Source organism: Sphaerodactylus townsendi, linkage group LG04 (genome assembly GCF_021028975.2).
Source record: "Sphaerodactylus townsendi isolate TG3544 linkage group LG04, MPM_Stown_v2.3, whole genome shotgun sequence".
Taxonomy (NCBI): Eukaryota; Metazoa; Chordata; class Lepidosauria; order Squamata; family Sphaerodactylidae; genus Sphaerodactylus; species Sphaerodactylus townsendi.
Genome location: NC_059428.1, coordinates 82,825,916 through 82,843,876, shown reverse-complemented (window position 1 = coordinate 82,843,876; position 17,961 = coordinate 82,825,916). Strand labels below are relative to the sequence as shown.

The following is a 17,961-nucleotide window of genomic DNA, read 5'->3' as shown; positions in this document are numbered from 1 at the left end:
TTTCAGGATATCTTTAGGAGACTCTCCTGATGATACCACACAGGTTTGGTTCAGGGGGGCCAAAGTTATAGACTCCCAAAGGGGGTGCCCCATCCCCCATTGTTTCCAATGGGAATTAATAGGAGATGGGGATACACCCCTGAGGGTCCATAACTTTGGACCCCCTGAACCAAACCTGGGTGGCATCATCAGGAGAGTCTCCTAAACCTTGAATTCAAAACTATTCAAAAGTACTAAACCTTGAATTCAAAACTATTCAAAATAATTGTTTTATATACATTGTTTTCATGGTTACCTCAGAAATGATAAAAAGTTAGAAATCAATGCTATATGCATCATGCTAATTACAAAATGTCAAAATAAAATAAAAATTCAAGTGATCTCATAAACTAGTATCACAACAATATTTGTTCAGGGTTTTTTTATTGTTTAAGAGGAAAACTGCAGAATTTACTTGGAAGACACTGTACCATGCTACAACATATTGCACAGTTACCAAGAAATTATTTTTGCTGAAATACATCAACATAAATATTGAAAGCATTTTTGTATATTTTCACATAGTTCATAATCTACTTTAATTTTCCATAGTTGATTTTAGAATCACAAGAACATAGCTACATTACATTTTAACACATCCCTACATATAAAAGATTCCAGTTTCATCTGTTTTAAACCGAGTTTCTGTGTGTATCTGTGTGTAAATAAAGGGACAAAATTGTCCTGTGGGCAGCACAGAGCATAAAGTTAAGAGTTCACCAAAACTTGAAATGCTTTAGGCACAATCTAGTCCAAATTAAGCACTTTTAAGTTCCACTTAGTTCAATGTGACTTAAACATTCTTAATTTGGCCTTGATCACACCTTTCATTTGGCAACTAGAATGTCTATATATTCTTAAAAAGAACTTTTAAAATACATGTTTATACAGTTTGCAAGAGGCTAAAAGTTGCATGACTACAATTTTCAGTATTCGTTGTGCCTTATAATATCCTGTTGCCTGTATATATGGTTTGCTGTTAATTATATGTTGCTGAGTTTGTAGGAAATTAGTAAAAAGAAAACCAGCTGGTACTAATATCAGATGTTGTTTCTTAAACATTCACATATCATTAGCCAGTTTGTCATGATACAATTATATAATATATATGATTAAACACATTGATCTTTTTTCATAAACCATTAAAATTAAATACACTTTAAAGTACCATGTAATATCATTTTATTCATTTCTTTTATCAGTTTCGTTCAGTGCCATGTAACTTAATGACAGAAAATAATAAAAATAATTTTATATGCTCTGTTTTGAGGAGGAGCAATATTATGTTTCACTTTCTGAAATAAAGGCCCATTTGTTCTCAGCAGTTGCCTTCTCTGTAATAAAATGCAGTTACACACCTGTAATAATTGGTAGCAAAAATTTACCTTTTCCTAAAAGAAAAAACAAATCAAAGAGAGAAGCATGGCAAATGCAGAACACACTTTAATTCTGATACATTTACAACAACCATAACAAAAAAAAAACCCAGATAGTTACATGACAAAACCATTTTTTAAATTAATGAACAGGCTGAGGAGTCTGAGGAGACAAACATTTTATGCCCACATTTTTCTTAGAAGCTAAAGCTCATATCCTAAACAAAATGTGCCCTGAATCCAGTTCAAACAGAAAATTCCACTCTACCAAAAATGGTTAATTGTTTGACAATACTCATGGGAAGACAGTAAACTCAGTGCAGAATAAGATGACATCCAGTGTTGAGAGCTGCAGCAGCTTCTTCAAATTACAAGCTCTTATTTTACTGGCAGCAGCAGCATCGGGAGCATTTATATCTTCCAAGTTACTTCCTCTGTCAATCCAAAACACAAAGGGTGGTGAGTTTGTGTGTTTTTCACATGTGGTTACACAACTTATTTCATATAGGCCCCTTTCGCACATGCAGAATATTGCACTTTCAATTCAGTTTCACAATTGTTTGCAAGTGGATTTTGCCATTCTGCACAGTAAAATCCAGCTGCAAAGTGCATTGAAAGTGGATTGAAAGTGCATTATTCTGCAACTGCAGAAGGGGCCTTAAAAACATAGAGTTGGAAAGGGCTTCTAAGGTCATCTAGTCCAACCCTCTCTACACACAGGAAATTTACAACTCCTTCCCATACTCCTACTCCATGTCCAGATGAAGGCACAAAACCTCCAGAATCCCTGGCCAATCTGGCCTGGAGGAAAACTGCTTCCTGATCCAAAAGTGGCAACTGACATTACCCAGCATCTAAGAAAGGACATGAGAGTCAAGCACTGACACAACCCTTCCTGCCATCCTTCTCATGATCTGCCAAAATTCACAGAATCAGCATTCGTGTCAGATGGTTATCTAGCTTCTGCTTAAACCCCCCCCCCCAAAGGAGAGCCTCACTCCCCCACTGCCCAAGGAAGGCTTGCCATTGAGAAACTGCTCTGTCAGGAAGTTTTTTCTAATGCTTAGCCGAAAACTCTTTTGATTTAATTTCAATTCACTGGTTTTGGTCTGACTTTCTGAGACAACAGAAAAAAATTCCATACCATCCTCTATATGACAATCCTTTAAATACCTGTAGATCAGTGGTGTAGTTACCAGGGGACAGGGTGGGGACCAGTGCACCGGGCAGAGCCATTGGGATCATGTGGGGGTGGAAAATTGCCCCCACACCCCTTCCCCCCTCACCCAGCCAGGCAGACTCCACTGCTGGGCGCACCTTTGGCGTGCTGGGGGTGTGGCCTTCAAGCCGTGCAAGAGCCCCTGGGCACGGCAGGGCCTGCCTCTTTCCCTCGCTGTGGTGCCGGTGAGAGGAGGCGTGACCCTGACCAGCTTGTCCCTGTGGAGACAGCACAAGGGTGGTGGAGTTGCTTCTCCTTGTGTCTCTGGGTAAACTGGTCGGAGTGCGCCAGGGGCAAAGGAAAGTGGGGTGCAAGGGGGGTTGCGTGAGGGTGGGGCACAGGGGTCCCTTGAGGTGGTGGAAAACTCGGAGTCAATCCTGGGTTCCATTTTCCCCAGCTATGCCTCTGCTGAAGATGGGTAACTTATCACCTCTCAGTGGTATCCTCTCCAGACTAAATATTCCCAGATCCTTTAACATTTCCTTACAGAACGATCTCCAGATCCCTTACCATCTTCACTGCCCTTTTCTGGTCATGTTTCAGCTTGTCAACATTCTTCTTAAGCTGTGGTTCCCAAAACTGAACACAATACTCCAAGTGAGGTCTAACAGAGCAGGTTACTGGCTGTAAACTTTATTTTCCAGACTATCAAGGACACAGAATAAAACACACACAGCACAATATATAAAATTCAAAGTAGTCAGCCAGCAAACAAAATGGGCAAATGCACTTCTCATAGCCACTTGTCTGTATCCACATGTGACAACAAATTGTCAAACTAACCTTCAACGTACCTCAGCTTGCATCAAGTCTTCTGACCTTACTACTTGATAAAAGGGTTCAACCTCCTTGCCCTTGCTTTTCATTTTTATTTGAGTGGTGGATTATTAGTGAACAGTAGGTGGAGAGTAGATAGATTAAAGTAGAAACAGACAGAAAGACACAGATGTTGTACCTTATTGCTGAATAGGAATGTGTCTGTCAACATAAGGTGTTGAAAGTTGACTCCTGTCCTGGACTATTAAATCCATCAATCAAGTTTTTATTACAATCATCTATGCTGAGATTTTCACTAGATATTTTAGGATAAGTGGCCTGTCCAGTAAAATCTAGTAGATCTTCAAGAGCCTTGTCATTATTCGATCCATTTTGGTCCAAAGATACACCTGGCATTATTTCAATCAATGGTGAAAACTCAGGGATGGAAATGAGTTCTTCCTTTGAAGCAGGGCTATATAAGGAAGGAAGAAAATGAGACAGGTTTTTGCTATATATTTTAACAATACTCATAGACTAAATGCCATCTGTGACAAAGTATCTTTGGACTATAAAAGCATTCCCCCATTTCACTCATTTTGCAGCAAGTGGATAGTTTAGTATACAATTTGAGTCTTGAGTAAAGTGGTAAACCTAGACATATTTATCTGTGAGTAAGCCCTAGTAAACACAATGGTGTGTGCTGCTAAGTAACATACAAAGCATCAAGCTGTATATATCAGACCCTTTGATATTAAGGTATTTTTTAGATTAGTGGACCACAGCTAGATAATCAAATAATGGTTCAAAGATTCTTATGGAGGGTCAGCCAAAGAAATGTATTATTTGGACAAAATTATTTAATTATAAATTAACATTAAATGCTAAATGTTAGGATCTTAGGAAGAAGGACAGAGTAAGAATGATTTTGTTGATTTTCTTTGATATCTCTGGGCTATAAATACTACTTGACTAGAATATCATTCTGGAGCACCTAAAGAAGTTCAGAATTACATTCAATGCTTTGGACTATATTCAGTGGTGGGATTCAAATAATGTAACAACTGGTAACAACCATTTTAACAACCAGTTCTGCCAAAGTGGTGTGAACTTGCTGAATCCCACCACTGACTATATCTGATCTTTCTGAAGTGGTTCCAGAAGAAGGTACTAGGTAACTTTTGCCCCTCTCCATAGAAATATTCCGTGAAATTCCTGAAGAATAAATATTATCACCAGTGCTATTTAACACCAGACTGGAGGGGGATCCAGAGTTACAGGGAACTATATAATTAATATGAAATATTTTCCTTTTAACTTCAGGAAGTGATGTGATGCTGATACTAAATATGTGTGCCAGAACACTTTTGAACTGAATAAGTGACCTTAGGATCAATGCAGATAACACTGAAGCAATGCTAGTGAATGTCTTGAAAAACAAGATAGTTAGAAAAAGACCTCTATGAGATCAGATTCACATCCTGAGGTGCCCTAGATAACTCTAGGGGTTGGCAGCTTTAGTTAGTTCACTTGTGTGCCAATGCTGGAGTATCAAGAGCAATCCATGACCTAGGGATCTGTTGGCTAGATTGCCCCAATCCTCAATGATGATTTGAAAAATTCCATGGGTGCAAAACATCACAGCCAGACTACTGTTTGATGCTGACCACCAACTCAGCTTCAGCTCTGAAGGCCCTGAATCATTTGGGTACTGTGTGCCTCCCATACGAATCTCATCCAGATCAGCTAGACAGCCCCTCTTCACATTCTGTCTCATAGAGAAGTCAAATGTACTTCCACCTGAAGCACACATTTCTCCATAGTTGCCCCATAGTTCTGGAACATCCTTCCTTTCAATGTACATCAAGTTTTATTTGTGCTTTGGAGGAAGGTAAACACTTTTGTACTTCAACTGGTTTTAGTAAATACATTTACTTCCCTGGCCCTTAGACTTAAGGGGTTTGGGGAGGAGGGAAAAGAAGGGTTGTTTCCTACTGTTTGGTGATGCTTAATTTTTGTTGCTCTGTTGATGGTTGCTGCTTTGGAATATTTGAAATAAATTTGGAATTTGAAAATTTGGAATAAAACAGCATATTACTTTCTCTTAATTTTTGATTGTTTGTGTGAAAAACACTACGTTAAATATTCTGTAAATACACAAGACCAAAACAGGCTCACATATAGGGTAGAGTTCTTTAGGACTTGGCCAAGATTTTAATGGTATATACCTCACATCCATAGACTGAACATCATCTGTTGAATCATCCATGCTATTAGACTTCCCAACCATTGCATCCAGTTGAATAAGGCCCATAAGTGGCTTAAGTCCATTAGAAAATACATCATGAGGAAAAGAGTCAGGCACAGTGCGTCCTAGGCCTTTATCTTCTTTGCAGGTTGTCAGTCCATTCACTTCTATGAAAGAATACAATTGGGAAATACAACTTTAAAAAGCACCAAAAGATTTAAATAATTGAAGTTAAAATATTAAAGGGATTCATCATGTTATCTGATGCTATCACAAGTGTAAAATTGTTCTCCAGAAAACATATATTGAATGTCATGTCTCAGTAGAAAAGTTGCTTAGATTGAGATAAAACTGAAATGTATTAAAAATAAAAAAGATAATATGGAAGATGGAAGTTTGAATGACTGTTAGACATCACTTATTGTAACAGGTCTGCCTACAGAGAATTCTGAACATCTCACTTAATTTGTAGAGAAAATTAGATAACACTAATCTCAGACACAAAATTGTGGAAGGGGAGCCTTCTCAGCAACCATAACTCTCTCACAATGAGGTTTAGTTCACATGATGCGTAGAATTATGTGGTCATGTAATTATGATGAATGGAAACATATAGCCAGTCTCCAAGTCAGGAAACAGAATCTTGCTGTCAGCCTATGTACATGGGTGGGAGGACTTGTTGATTCATTAATTATGTGTGATCAAACTGTTGTATGTAGTTTTTACCACCTATCTTGCTTACAATTTTCATTGTGTACATTTGGTAGTGGGGTGTGCAGTTATTGATTTATTTTGTTTAGAAAATGTGTATGCCACCTCCCCAGACTTGCTCAACGTAGCTCACAATGATAAAACCAGTGGCATAAGGAAGTCCTGCTGCTTCATTGTCTTCGGGCTCCCATGGCCTTGCCCACATCATCATCAATGTGGGTGGGGTCAAGGACACCCGACGACGCCAGTCCCAGCAGTGGGAGCAGCAGTGGCGTAGGAGGTTAAGAGCTCGTGTATCTAATCTGGAGGAACCAGGTTTGATTCCCAGCTCTGCTGCCTGAGCTGTGGAGGCTTATCTGGGGAATTCAGATTAGCCTGTACACTCCCACACATGCCAGCTGGGTGACCTTGGGCTAGTCACAGCTTCTCGGAGCTCTCTCAGCCCCACCTACCTCACAGGGTGTTTGTTGTGAGGGGGGAAGGGCAAAGGAGATTGTAAGCCCCTTTGAGTCTCCTGCAGGAGAGAAAGGGGGGATATATATCCAAACTCTTCTTCTTCTTCTTCTTCTTCTTCTTCTCCTTCTTCTCCTCCTCCTCCTCCTCCTCCTCCTCCTCCTCCTCCTCCTCCTCCCCCCCCCCGGGCTCTCAGGAGCCCGGCAGACTGGCTTCTGCCCTCCCCTCTGGAGAGAGCAGAAGAGACTGCTGTCCTCCAAGTGTCACTTTTATAAGCACTGAGGCTGGGGGTGGGGCTTGGGGATGAGGGTCATGCCTCTGGGGAGCATGGCCATGCCCCCCTTAGCCCCGATCCAGTCTCAGTGTTTATCAAAGCATCTCTTGGAGGACGGAAGTTGGCAGTCTCTTCTGCTCTCCCCAGAGGGACAGGCAGAAGCCAGACTGTGGGCTGTGGGAGCCTGGGGGCTGGAGGTGCAGCTCAGGGGCTGGGGCACAGCCCCACCCCCAGGTGCAGGGAGGGCACCCAGAGACAATTTGTCTCCAGGTGTCATTTCTCCCCCGATCCGCCTCTGGATAAAACAAAACCAAGCAAATAAACATCTATATTTAAAAAAACAATCTAAGTATGCATTAAATCAAATCAATAAAAGAAAGTGTCAATGAAACCTGCCAAAAAAGCAGCTATAAGAGGAGACCATGGTGGGAGTGTCCCATATAATTTCAGGGCTTCCTCTCCCCCTCATGCACACAAAAGGGGTTTTTTTGGTGCTCCCCTCCTTATACTTGCCTGCCCATCCACCTCCCCAGGTCTAACAGTAGAGGCTCCTTCTTCTCTCCACCCACCTGCCCATCTCCAGGAACCAGTTCAGAAGCAGTTTCAAGGAGATGGGACCTTAGAGGATTAGAGAAACCCACCCTCTTTCTCACCCCCACCTCAACCATTGCAGCTAAGTGACAGTTTTGATAGAGGTTCTCCCTTGCCCAGCCACCTGCACACCTCCAGCAAGACTGCCTCGCCACTAGTCAGTTTTCACACCCAACTGTCCTTCTCTTCACTGTTTTGACAGTGGATGCAGTGGGAGTAGCTCTTGGGCCTACCCAAAGTGAGGGACTGGCAGAAGTTCCTGCTCCTTCATACCCACCCACAGAACTACAATCTCACTAATGTGTGTGGGGGAGTGGCTTGCACTCCTCCCCATTCATCGACTGGACACCAGAGGAGAGGAAGGAAATGGGCTGCATCAAGGTGCAAAGGGTTGACTGGCTCCTTCTTCCCTCCCTAAGCCTGCTAAATTCATGTGTATACTTGGAACAAATATCCTCCTCTGATTTGGGAGTTTGTAACCCTCCTCCTCATTTTTAATTTTTCCAGTTTGTCTGAAAATGCGGTGTTTCTCCATGTTTGCTGAAAAATCTCCCCTCTGTTGTCATGGCTCCAAACTGTAAATTTAAGTATCTGCAGATTCTGCCATGTTGAGATACTGACAGATATAGACTGATATAAATAAAGTATCCTTACCTGGTTGACTAATGGAAAGTGGCTTTGGCTGTTTATCCATATTTAGAATCATTGGCGCCTCCAGTTTTATGTCTTCCTTCTGTGCAAACAAGGTGTCAAATTCATGAGACAGACTGAACTACATTAAACAATATTTAAATCGTTAATTTTTGCTTAAAAAATGCTGATCTGAAAATACATTACACATGCTCACGGGCCTGCAGTGCTACAAAATAAAAGAATCCATTTCTTACTCTAGAATGCTTTTCTGAGAAGAACAAGAACTTTCAGCATGATTATTGTGGCACAGTAGAGCAGCATCGTATGGAACAAGTGCATGTTGTTTGTTAAGTTGTTAGGCCAACACATCCCTGCAGTATCCTCAAATCCTTATGTATAGCGAGCCATATCTCATCACTTTGGTTTTAAGCCAAGCATCAACCAAAAGTTTAAAGAGAACCCAGAAATTTAGCACTGCAGATGCAAAAGATTTTGCTTACTGCAACCTTACCCTAGTGGCTACCTGTGAATGCTTAAAAGGTAAGTGGGGTGAGGGAGGGAAGGATTGGCAAACCCACATGGGCACACACAAAAATATCAGATGTCCCACATTTCACTAGCAGTGTCTTTGCTGGCAGTGCAAGAGATCTTGTAATAGCACAGTGGAAGTATAAGAATCCAGATCAGAGTATTGAAGGTTTTTTGAGACAGACCCCCTCACCTCTGTAACTTACTGAGGCAGGCTAAACACACTCTGACTAGGTTGGTCAGATTTCCTACCTTTTCTCAGGGACTGAGCTGCTGGATATGGTAGTGTGAGGTGATTTAAAAGCACTATTGCTCAGTCATTATCTCCTCAGAAGGTGAAAGAAGCCTGTTATTTTACTTTTGGCAAATCCCTTTTTAAGGCACCAAAGAACACTGAGGAAGATTCAATTAATAGAATTAAAATTTATTTAACAGATGAAATGGAAGGTCAATAGGCAGGAGATAAATATATACGCAACTTTAGCTTAAATTTCAGTTTTCAATGTTCAGGCACTGGCACAGATCTTAATTAGGCTAAGTTTCAGTTTCAATATTTAGATGTTGCTTAGAGGTTTTTCTTCAGATGTTATAGTTTGTTACTGATGTTTCTGGCTTATGGATTATCATAGACCTTGGGTCCTAACACGCTTGTGCTTTTCCACAGTGACTTGGTTAGTTACTCAAAATAAACATAAATCTCTCTTTCTTGAGGTGAAACATAAAGCAAAACCAAAATACACCAGAAGGAGTCCATCTTGAATGTATAATCCCATACTAGTTCAGGCATTCTTCCTCAGAAGATCTATTCCTATCCTTGTTTATATTTATGGCCACTTGTGGAAAGTCCTTGTTCTTTACCTGAACCTTGACCCTTCAATAAACAACCAGTTCTCCTTTTATGGATATTATCAGGTTGACATCGTATTACTAATGAGATTTACATAATGACTGAAATACACCCTCAGAGTAGACTTGTTTAAAACACAGTTAAGGCAATTAGATGTTCACTCATAGGATTCCAAATTGAAAAGTATACTCATGTGTATACACTTTTCCTGTCAGAGAGATACCTTATTTCCTGTCAGAGAGATACCTTATTTCCTCTCTGGACATCCAGTTGCTACACCAATCAGAATGCAGTATGGCATATCCAGTCAAGGTGCTTCCCTGTTCTTAAGTTTATTCCCACACTGATATATAAACCACATTTTTTGAGACAGACCTGCACTTTCAGACTCTCCATTACTGTGCAGTCCATCACAGATTTCAAGGCCAGAATCAATGGAGAGAAACACAACTTATTGTGACTTGCCTCTGAAGATGCCAGTCACAGATGCAGGCAAAACGTTAGGAGCAAAAACTACCAGATCATGGCCAGAAAACTCACAACAGCCAATCCACAAATGAATTGCTAAAGACCAAATCTGATAGGACCAAGGAAACAAAGTGTATGCACATGTGCCCCTGTTTCCTATATGCCAAAAGGTCTTTAGCTTTCTACAGTTTTATTCCAGGCCAGGTTCAATAATGGAAGTGAACTAGGCTGGAAGAAAATGCTTAAAGCAAGAGAACACAGCAAGGTAAGATAGCTGTAGGAACCTTCACCCATGCATCTCATTTTGTTTTTCAAAGTCATCCTCCAACAGTCATGAATGGATAGGCATATAAGCAGACTCCCCAGTCACATTTAATTTAGCTATAAAGGATTTATTATATATTGAATTATAAAATTCTACAGCCCTAGTCAGTGCTGCTGTTAGTTTAAAAAAAGATTGCTAGTACTCCTATATAAGATAGCACCGATTTCCACAAATTCTGCACTCACGACTTGGGTGCTGGTAGTCAGAACTGGTGAGTATCTCCACTAAAAAAAAGTCAAGGAAAATATTTTGTTTCATACCTTTACTTCTGATGTTTCACTTTTTCTTGTCCTTTTCATTATTTCATCTATTCTCTGGGAAGGAAAACCAGAACATAATTTGTATCACTTATTTACTAACCTTTCACTGGGTTACACTGTTTGTTTTTCAGGTCTAAGAAAACTATTGCCATTGCAGGTATATAGTATATAAACACTACTCCCAACACCCTTCATTGAACCCACAAGTTCCACAAGTCTGAGGTCAGTTCACAGAATCTTAAATAGTTAGGTTAACAGTCTTTACACCAGCAAGAATGCAACTGATCATTCTGTCTGCAGATGCCAGTTGGTTGAATCCTGTGATCTGTCAGGAAAAAAGCCCTAATGGCTTTCAGGTCTTTCTGGCTCTTCTCTTCATCAGCAGCAATGTCTAGTCCCTGGAAAATTTACCCCTGTGGGTCTTGGGGCCTGTGTGCAGTGATATCCCTGCGTGCTGAAATGAGAACAGGGCAAAATTGCTTCCTTCTGCCTCTTCGCTGCTCTCTTCCCACTGCCACCTCTCAAACTGCATGGCTTCAAGTGGGTCTCACAAGCCTGGGAATAAACTTTCTGGGATCAGAAATGGTGGATGAGTGAAGGGCAATTGTGTGGACCTTGCAAAGTCTTTGTGCTAGATCCAGAGTCGTATATTGCCCCTTAAGTGCAGTTTGCCCAAAGTGGTGATCAATTCTATGGAGCAACAACACAGCAACTGATTAACAAGGTTCACAATTTTATCTTTAGAAAAAACTAGCAGGGCACCTGTGCTTCGCCATGCATACTTCATCACAGGCTCTCTATGAATTTCGGGATGACATTCAGCATACTTCTTTGCAGCCTGTTTGTGAACTTTGGGGTGACATGCAGCATATATCCTCACAGCCTGTCTGTGGACTGATGGGTTTGTTTTTGCATATTTTGCAGCAGCTTCCTGTAGTTGTCTTTTTTTAATGCAATGTGTTATTGCTCTCTTTCACCTGGTGGGCTCCAAAAGGCGTCATGAGGAAGCAGCCATTGTATTTTCAGGATGCAGAAAGGAAGTGTTGTGCCATTGGATGCTGATGAGTGGGAAGGCTGTGAAGAGGTTCAGGGTAGGGTTGAAGGGCAGGGAGCTGGACTGTACCGCCATTGCTGCACATTCCTGGGGACTCATCCCGCCACTTCAGAGCACGACACCAAGAACAGGGTGATCGAAGGCTGAGAGCAGTAAACTTTTCTGAACAGTAATCAATCTGATGTCCGTATGCAAAACCCAACAAATATTTAGTAGTCCAAGGTGATAGTGCGGTTTGTAATCTGTTTTGATTGTATTTGGCTGTAGCAGTGTTGTTAACGTGAGGGTGGATGGAGGAGTACTTTTTCACAGCCTGTCAACTTCGGGGTGACATTCAGCATGCTTTTTTGCAGCCTGTTTGTTGAAGCTGGTGGTGTTTAACTGTCATCCTTAGAATGTTTGTGCAGCATGTCTGTGGACTGAGGGGCTGGTTTGCCCTTAGAATGTTCGTGCAGATGGCCAGAGATGAGCAGTTAAAACAGTAAATGTATAATAGCTTGAGTAAAACTGAATATTTTGAAAAATCCTTTCTTAGTGAGCACCTAAACCACATAATGAACCAGTGTGCCAAATTTCAATTTTGTAGGTTCGGTGGTTTTTGAGTTCTTTTGATGAGTCAGTGAGTAAGTGGTATTTCGTGTTTATAGATATTGATAAAGGACAAAATTATTCTTTCTTTGATGTTACTGCAGCATGTGCATACCAGTTACGGACCTACAAAGTATGCCTCTATACAATGGGTTGGCTCCCTTGACTGAAAAAAGGATGATGGGTCCACTTTGACCACCAAATGGGCTGTGCTGGAGAATATGAGATCTGCATGGACAAAAGCCATGTGGGATGGAGGTTACAGTAAAGAGGAGAAAGTGGTTGAGATACAGTGCTAACCCCCCTCCCCCTGGATTGCTCCAACCCAATGACATTGCATTGTCTACAAAGAGCAGTTCTTATTAGCAGTGTTTGCCCCAGAACTGCTGGCTCCAAGTTCCTGGAGACAGAGAAGGAAAATATTATTAAATAGGGTTTGCATCAATTCAAACATGTTGGACTAGCAGCTCAACCTGATCATCTGACTCATGTCCAAGAATATTGAGGTATCGCCTGCAGCTGCAAATAAGAAAAGTAACAATTATTTTCTTTGTGATAGGAACAAATTTGCTACCTTCTTTCGCTCCTGTCTTTCTTGCTCTATCTGTAGCATGATTTGTTCCCTTTCCAAACGCAGATGTTCAGCTGCCTCCCGAGCCTTTGTTTCTGCAGCTTCTTTCTAATAAAAACATATTAGCAAACATATAATGTATTTTTTCATTCTTAGGTAAGTTGCCAGCCTCCAGAATATTAAAGTAAATTGGATACCCTCTCCCTGACTCCCCTGCAAATACTTCTCTGGACTGATTTAAAACACTCAACCAACAATTATTGTATTACTGAAACTTGTATCTACATGGTTATGGGCTCCATGTGACTTAAAACTTCCACCTCTTCTTCCCATCTTGGTCTACTGAGTCATAAAGGGACAATTTACCAAGGTCACCACTTTTTAGAATGGTATAATTTTTTTGTAATGTGACCCAGCAGAACCAAAAGTAATTTGAATACTCACAGAAACACAACACTTCCATTGGGTTGATGGAATTTTAGGGCATAGCTACTACAACAACAGAATATATGACCAGTGCACTTCAGAGCATTTTAGTAGCTATTAATCATGGATGCCATTTTGAAAAGCAGTATTTAGATTAAACATACCAATGACACTGCACTTAGGCTTGCATGTTTTGTAAAAATAAGGTTCCAGTCTGTTCAAGAACAGAAGTTGAATCGGGATTGGCCCAAGACCTTGGAGAGACAGTACTGAGTGAGATGGACAAGGTCTCACTTAATGTAAGGCAACAGCAGAAGTTCACTCAAGAAATGACAATTGTGAAGTATTCCATGGTGATTTGTCTGTGTTGCTTTGATTAAGAAATATTATTTTCTATTAACAGACTTAAGACTTGAAAGAAGTCACATCCCATACAAAAAGTAATACCTGTAACTCAATCATAGTTTGCAATTCCTTGTCTCGTTTTTCTCTTAATATACGTTCTTCTTCAGCTCTTTGTCTAGCTTCCTCTTCTGCTTTTCTCCTAGCCTCTTCCTCCTCACGCCTTCTTTCCTCCTCCTTCTTACGGGCCTCTTGCTCCAACCGAATCCTCTCTTGTTCTGCTTTTCTTTCATTTTCTTCTCTCTCCAGCCTATTAAACCATGGCAGAAAGTCTGATCTTTGTATTAAACTCTACATAGTATAAAACAAATAATTTTCTTTTAAGAATTCCAAATGTATACTTTTCTATTTCTATCCTACTTTTCTAGGATGGGAGTTACCAATTGCCTGGAGGAAAAAATGTGTTGTCCCAGTAGTAGAGGCTTAATGAATTGTTATTTAGCAGTATTTTATAGCCTTGCTCCCTTAATATTACATATGAACCCCAAAAGGACCCTTTTACTTACACAGAACTGAGGAATAGGGAGCATCCAAAAATCTTCTGATCTTATAAATATCAGAAATGTGGATATAAACTATCCAAAGAAATGTATTGTCGAAGGCTTTCACGGCCGGATTCAACTGGTTCTGGTGGGTTTTTCAGGCTGTGTGTCTGGACACAGTGTGTAACAGACTTCCCTCTGTGATACACCTCTGAAGATGCCAGCATCAGAATCAGGCGAAACGTTAGGAACAAGATCCACCAGACCACGGCCACACAGACAGGAAAACCCACCAGAACCTATCCGAAGAAAGTCTGGATGTAGGACACCAGATACAAGGAAAATAAATCTATTTTGCACCAAAGGAAGTTCTATTTAACAAAAGCAGAAATTGATAGAAGGCATTCCTTACATAGCAGAGCCTGACATCCTGGACCTAACAGAAATGCATCAACCAAAAGTCATTTTGAAACTTCATAATTTCCCATATCTTCTTGCTCTCTGATCTTTAGTCATAAAGCAGGACCAAAGTTGTGCAAGATAAATAATCAAAACTAATGAAATGTCCTTTGCAAATGCAGTTCCAAGATGATACAATGATCATATTAGGAAGGAACATTTGGTTATCTCTCAGGGCACTTTCACCCATGCAGAATAATGCACTTTCAATCCACTTTCAATGCACTTTGTAGCTGGATTTTACTTTGCAAAACAGCAAAATCTACTTGAAAACAATTATGAAAGTGGATTGAAAGTGCATTATTCTGCATGTGTGAAAGTGCCCCTAGATAGCATGTGTGTCCATGTCAACCATGACATTTAATTTGCTGTTTTTGGTTTTCTGGACTGTTGCGGATTTGTGTAACAACAGATGATGTAATTTGGCACCACGCCATGAACCACTTCAACTGCCCATTTTCATACATTCATCCTTCATTAAAGGGTTAGGCCTGTTGGCAACACCAATGAAGGAGCACATGCCAATTGTATTCTACAGCCACCCAGCTTTCTAGGGAAAAGTATCCAAAATTATAGGGATCCTGAGAGGTCAGAGGCAAGGTCACAGGCTTAGATAATCAGCCATGAAACACAAGATCATTAAGCTCATACCTATCAGAAACTGAAAATCTGATTTGAAGACTCTTTTCACAGAACCAATCAAGTGTCCTGGTGTACATGTTTTTTTCAGGAAAAGAAAGATACCTTTCACGTTCCTCCTTCTCCTGCCTTTCTTTTTCCTCTTGTTCTTTCTGGAGGCGAGCCTGGCGTCTTTTCTCTGCTAGAATTCTTGTAGCTTCTTCAGCATCAGTAGTTCCTGCTGCTAGTTTTCCTAATGAAATACAGCTGGATTTAGAATACCAGTTAGCAGACAGGATTTATTGCCAAACTATGTTTTTCATGAAAATATGTACAGTCGTATCTCGTTTTTTGACAACTTCGGAATTCGTTGGTTTCAGTTATCGTCGATCTTCACCAGCTGTTTATTGCCTCTGTTATCGTTGGTCACCTCGGATTTCGTCGACATGACGATGAAATCCGAGGCAACTTTTGCGTAATTTCGGTGCACCATTTGCGTTGTGCCTATGCAAATAGCATACCTCGGTTTTCATCAATTTCAGTTTTCATCGCATGTTTCCGAACAAATCACCAACGAAAACCAAGGTATGACTAACATCCTGACAATTACTTTCTCTAGGCAAAGTGAGTAAGTTTGAAGCTCATTGAGGGGAATGACTCTCACAAGTTCGAGCATACATTTATACCTTGCAACCAACACTTGGAATCCAATGTGGAGGGGAACTCACAAAGGAAAAGCTACATTTAAGGAAGGCATTCAACCCCCTATTTATGCAACAAACCAAAACTGGAATTTCAGGAAAAATGGAATGCCTTTTACACACATATAAAGGGAGGCTCAGATGAGAATTAAAAGAAAAAGGGAAAGATTTAAGAAGTGTTTTAAAAGAAGCTTTTTTGTTAAGCAAATGTAAATGAAAATAAAACTAATAGCCCAATCCAGAGGGAGAGCTTGAAATAGCATCTGGAAGTGGTGCAGGGCCATGTTGGCACATCTGCTCCCCCCACTGACGCAAGGGGCACCTAACAGCTCCATAGAGGCGAGAAGTGGACACCACCACCATGGAGCTACATTGGTGTCCACCGCCTGGAAGTCCTCTGTGGATTGGGCTACCTAAGCTATTATTAAAGCACTGTAATGAATTCTAGTATTGAAATAAATCATTAGAAATGTATGCAATTAGTTTTATGTAAGTTCCATACACATGTCAAAATTACTAATTGTTCCTATATGCAAAACACAGCAGCTCATCTGCTGACTGATGCTTTGTATTGGGATCATATCACCCCAATTCTGAGGAATCTGCCTTGTTTCTGATGGACTACCAGGCCTAATTCAAAGTGCTGGTATTAACCTATAAAGCTATGAACAGCTTTGGGCTTGATTACTTGAGAGAGCGCATCCGCCCATATATTCTTGCCTGGTCACTGAAGTCAGAGGGAAAGGTCTGCCTGTCCCACTCCCTTTGGAGGTGAGGGAGGTCGGGGCAGCCTAGATTGCATCCTCAACAGTGACTTCCTGCACCATGGAATGCTCTTCCTGCCAGGCACCTACTCTTCTAGAGTTTCAGTGACTGGCAAAGACTAGTCTCTTCACCTGGGCATTCAGCAATTTCCCCTACTTGGATGGGGGGTGGGGGCTTTGAGGTGTTCTGTATGCTCCATCCAAATTCTGGGGAGGTTGGTGTAGGAGTTTCAGAGACTCTCCTGAGGATACCACCCAGGTTTGGTGAGGTTTGGTTCAGGGGGTCCAAAGTTATGGACTCCCAAAGGGGGTGTCCCATCCCCCATTGTTTTCAATGGGAACTAATGGAAGATGGGGCTACACCTTTGAGGGTCCATAACTTTGGACCCCCTGAACCAAACTTCACCAAACCTGGTGCTATCATCAGGAGAGTCTCCTAAAGATACCCTGAAAGTTTGGTGCCGCTAGCTTAACAATTTTACCCCAACAGCAGGCACCCCCAAATTTTCCCAGATTCTCCTTTTAAATCCATCCCCTTCGGCATGGATTTAAAGGGAGAATCTGGGGTCCCCAGTTTAAACATTGAAAGTGATGCTGTTTCAGGGTGGGGAATAATCCACCCCAAAACAGCATCACTTTCAATGTTGTTTTAAGTGGGGACCCCAGATTCTCCCTTTAAGATAGATTTAAAAGGAGAATCTGGGCTCCCTAGTTTAAACACCATTGCAAGTGATGCTGTTTGGGGTGGATTCCAGCATCACAGCGGCCGCCCATTGGGGTGCAGGTGCACACAAAACTCAGATTTTCACCGGGCTCCATTTCCCCTAGCTACGCCTCTGCCCGTAGGAGAGGGCAGAAGGAACTGCCAGTTGCCGGCTGAAAGCCCAGCTGGTGGGGGCGGATAAAAAAGGAACCATACCTTCACTATTGGAAGAAGGCACACATTTTTCAGCAATGGTTTGGCTTCTAGTCTCTTCAGATGGAGATGCTTGGATTTTTTGGTTAATATTCTCCCTCTGACTGTCTTTGTGCTTTTCTGCTTTTTTCTTAGGTGTTTCTTGATTGAAATTTGACGTGACACGGTTTTTCACAGGAGAAGCCGGATACTGTTTAGTAGCATTAGGAGACTGAGTGTAAGTCTTTGTAATCATCCTAAAAATAATTCAAA

The 17,961-nt window shown here is 41.1% G+C and overlaps 1 protein-coding gene across 13 annotated transcripts in view; it reads right to left on the bottom strand.

The window, feature by feature from the left end:
- Nucleotides 1–406: 406 nt before the first annotated feature.
- Nucleotides 407–17,961, bottom strand: part of MAP7D2 (MAP7 domain containing 2) — a 42,360-nt gene continuing 24,805 nt past the window's right edge. For all 13 annotated transcript variants that reach the window (XM_048493125.1, XM_048493126.1, XM_048493131.1 and 10 more), the window contains 9 exons: nucleotides 17,713–17,945; nucleotides 15,455–15,581; nucleotides 13,815–14,019; nucleotides 12,945–13,049; nucleotides 10,729–10,782; nucleotides 8,322–8,400; nucleotides 5,619–5,805; nucleotides 3,590–3,865; nucleotides 407–1,849 (listed from right to left, as the gene is read on the bottom strand). In XM_048493125.1, the coding sequence (XP_048349082.1) occupies nucleotides 3,616–3,865; nucleotides 5,619–5,805; nucleotides 8,322–8,400; nucleotides 10,729–10,782; nucleotides 12,945–13,049; nucleotides 13,815–14,019; nucleotides 15,455–15,581; nucleotides 17,713–17,945 (1,240 nt within the window). In that variant the 3' untranslated portion in view covers nucleotides 407–1,849; nucleotides 3,590–3,615. The remainder of the gene's footprint in view (nucleotides 1,850–3,589; nucleotides 3,866–5,618; nucleotides 5,806–8,321; nucleotides 8,401–10,728; nucleotides 10,783–12,944; nucleotides 13,050–13,814; nucleotides 14,020–15,454; nucleotides 15,582–17,712; nucleotides 17,946–17,961) is intronic.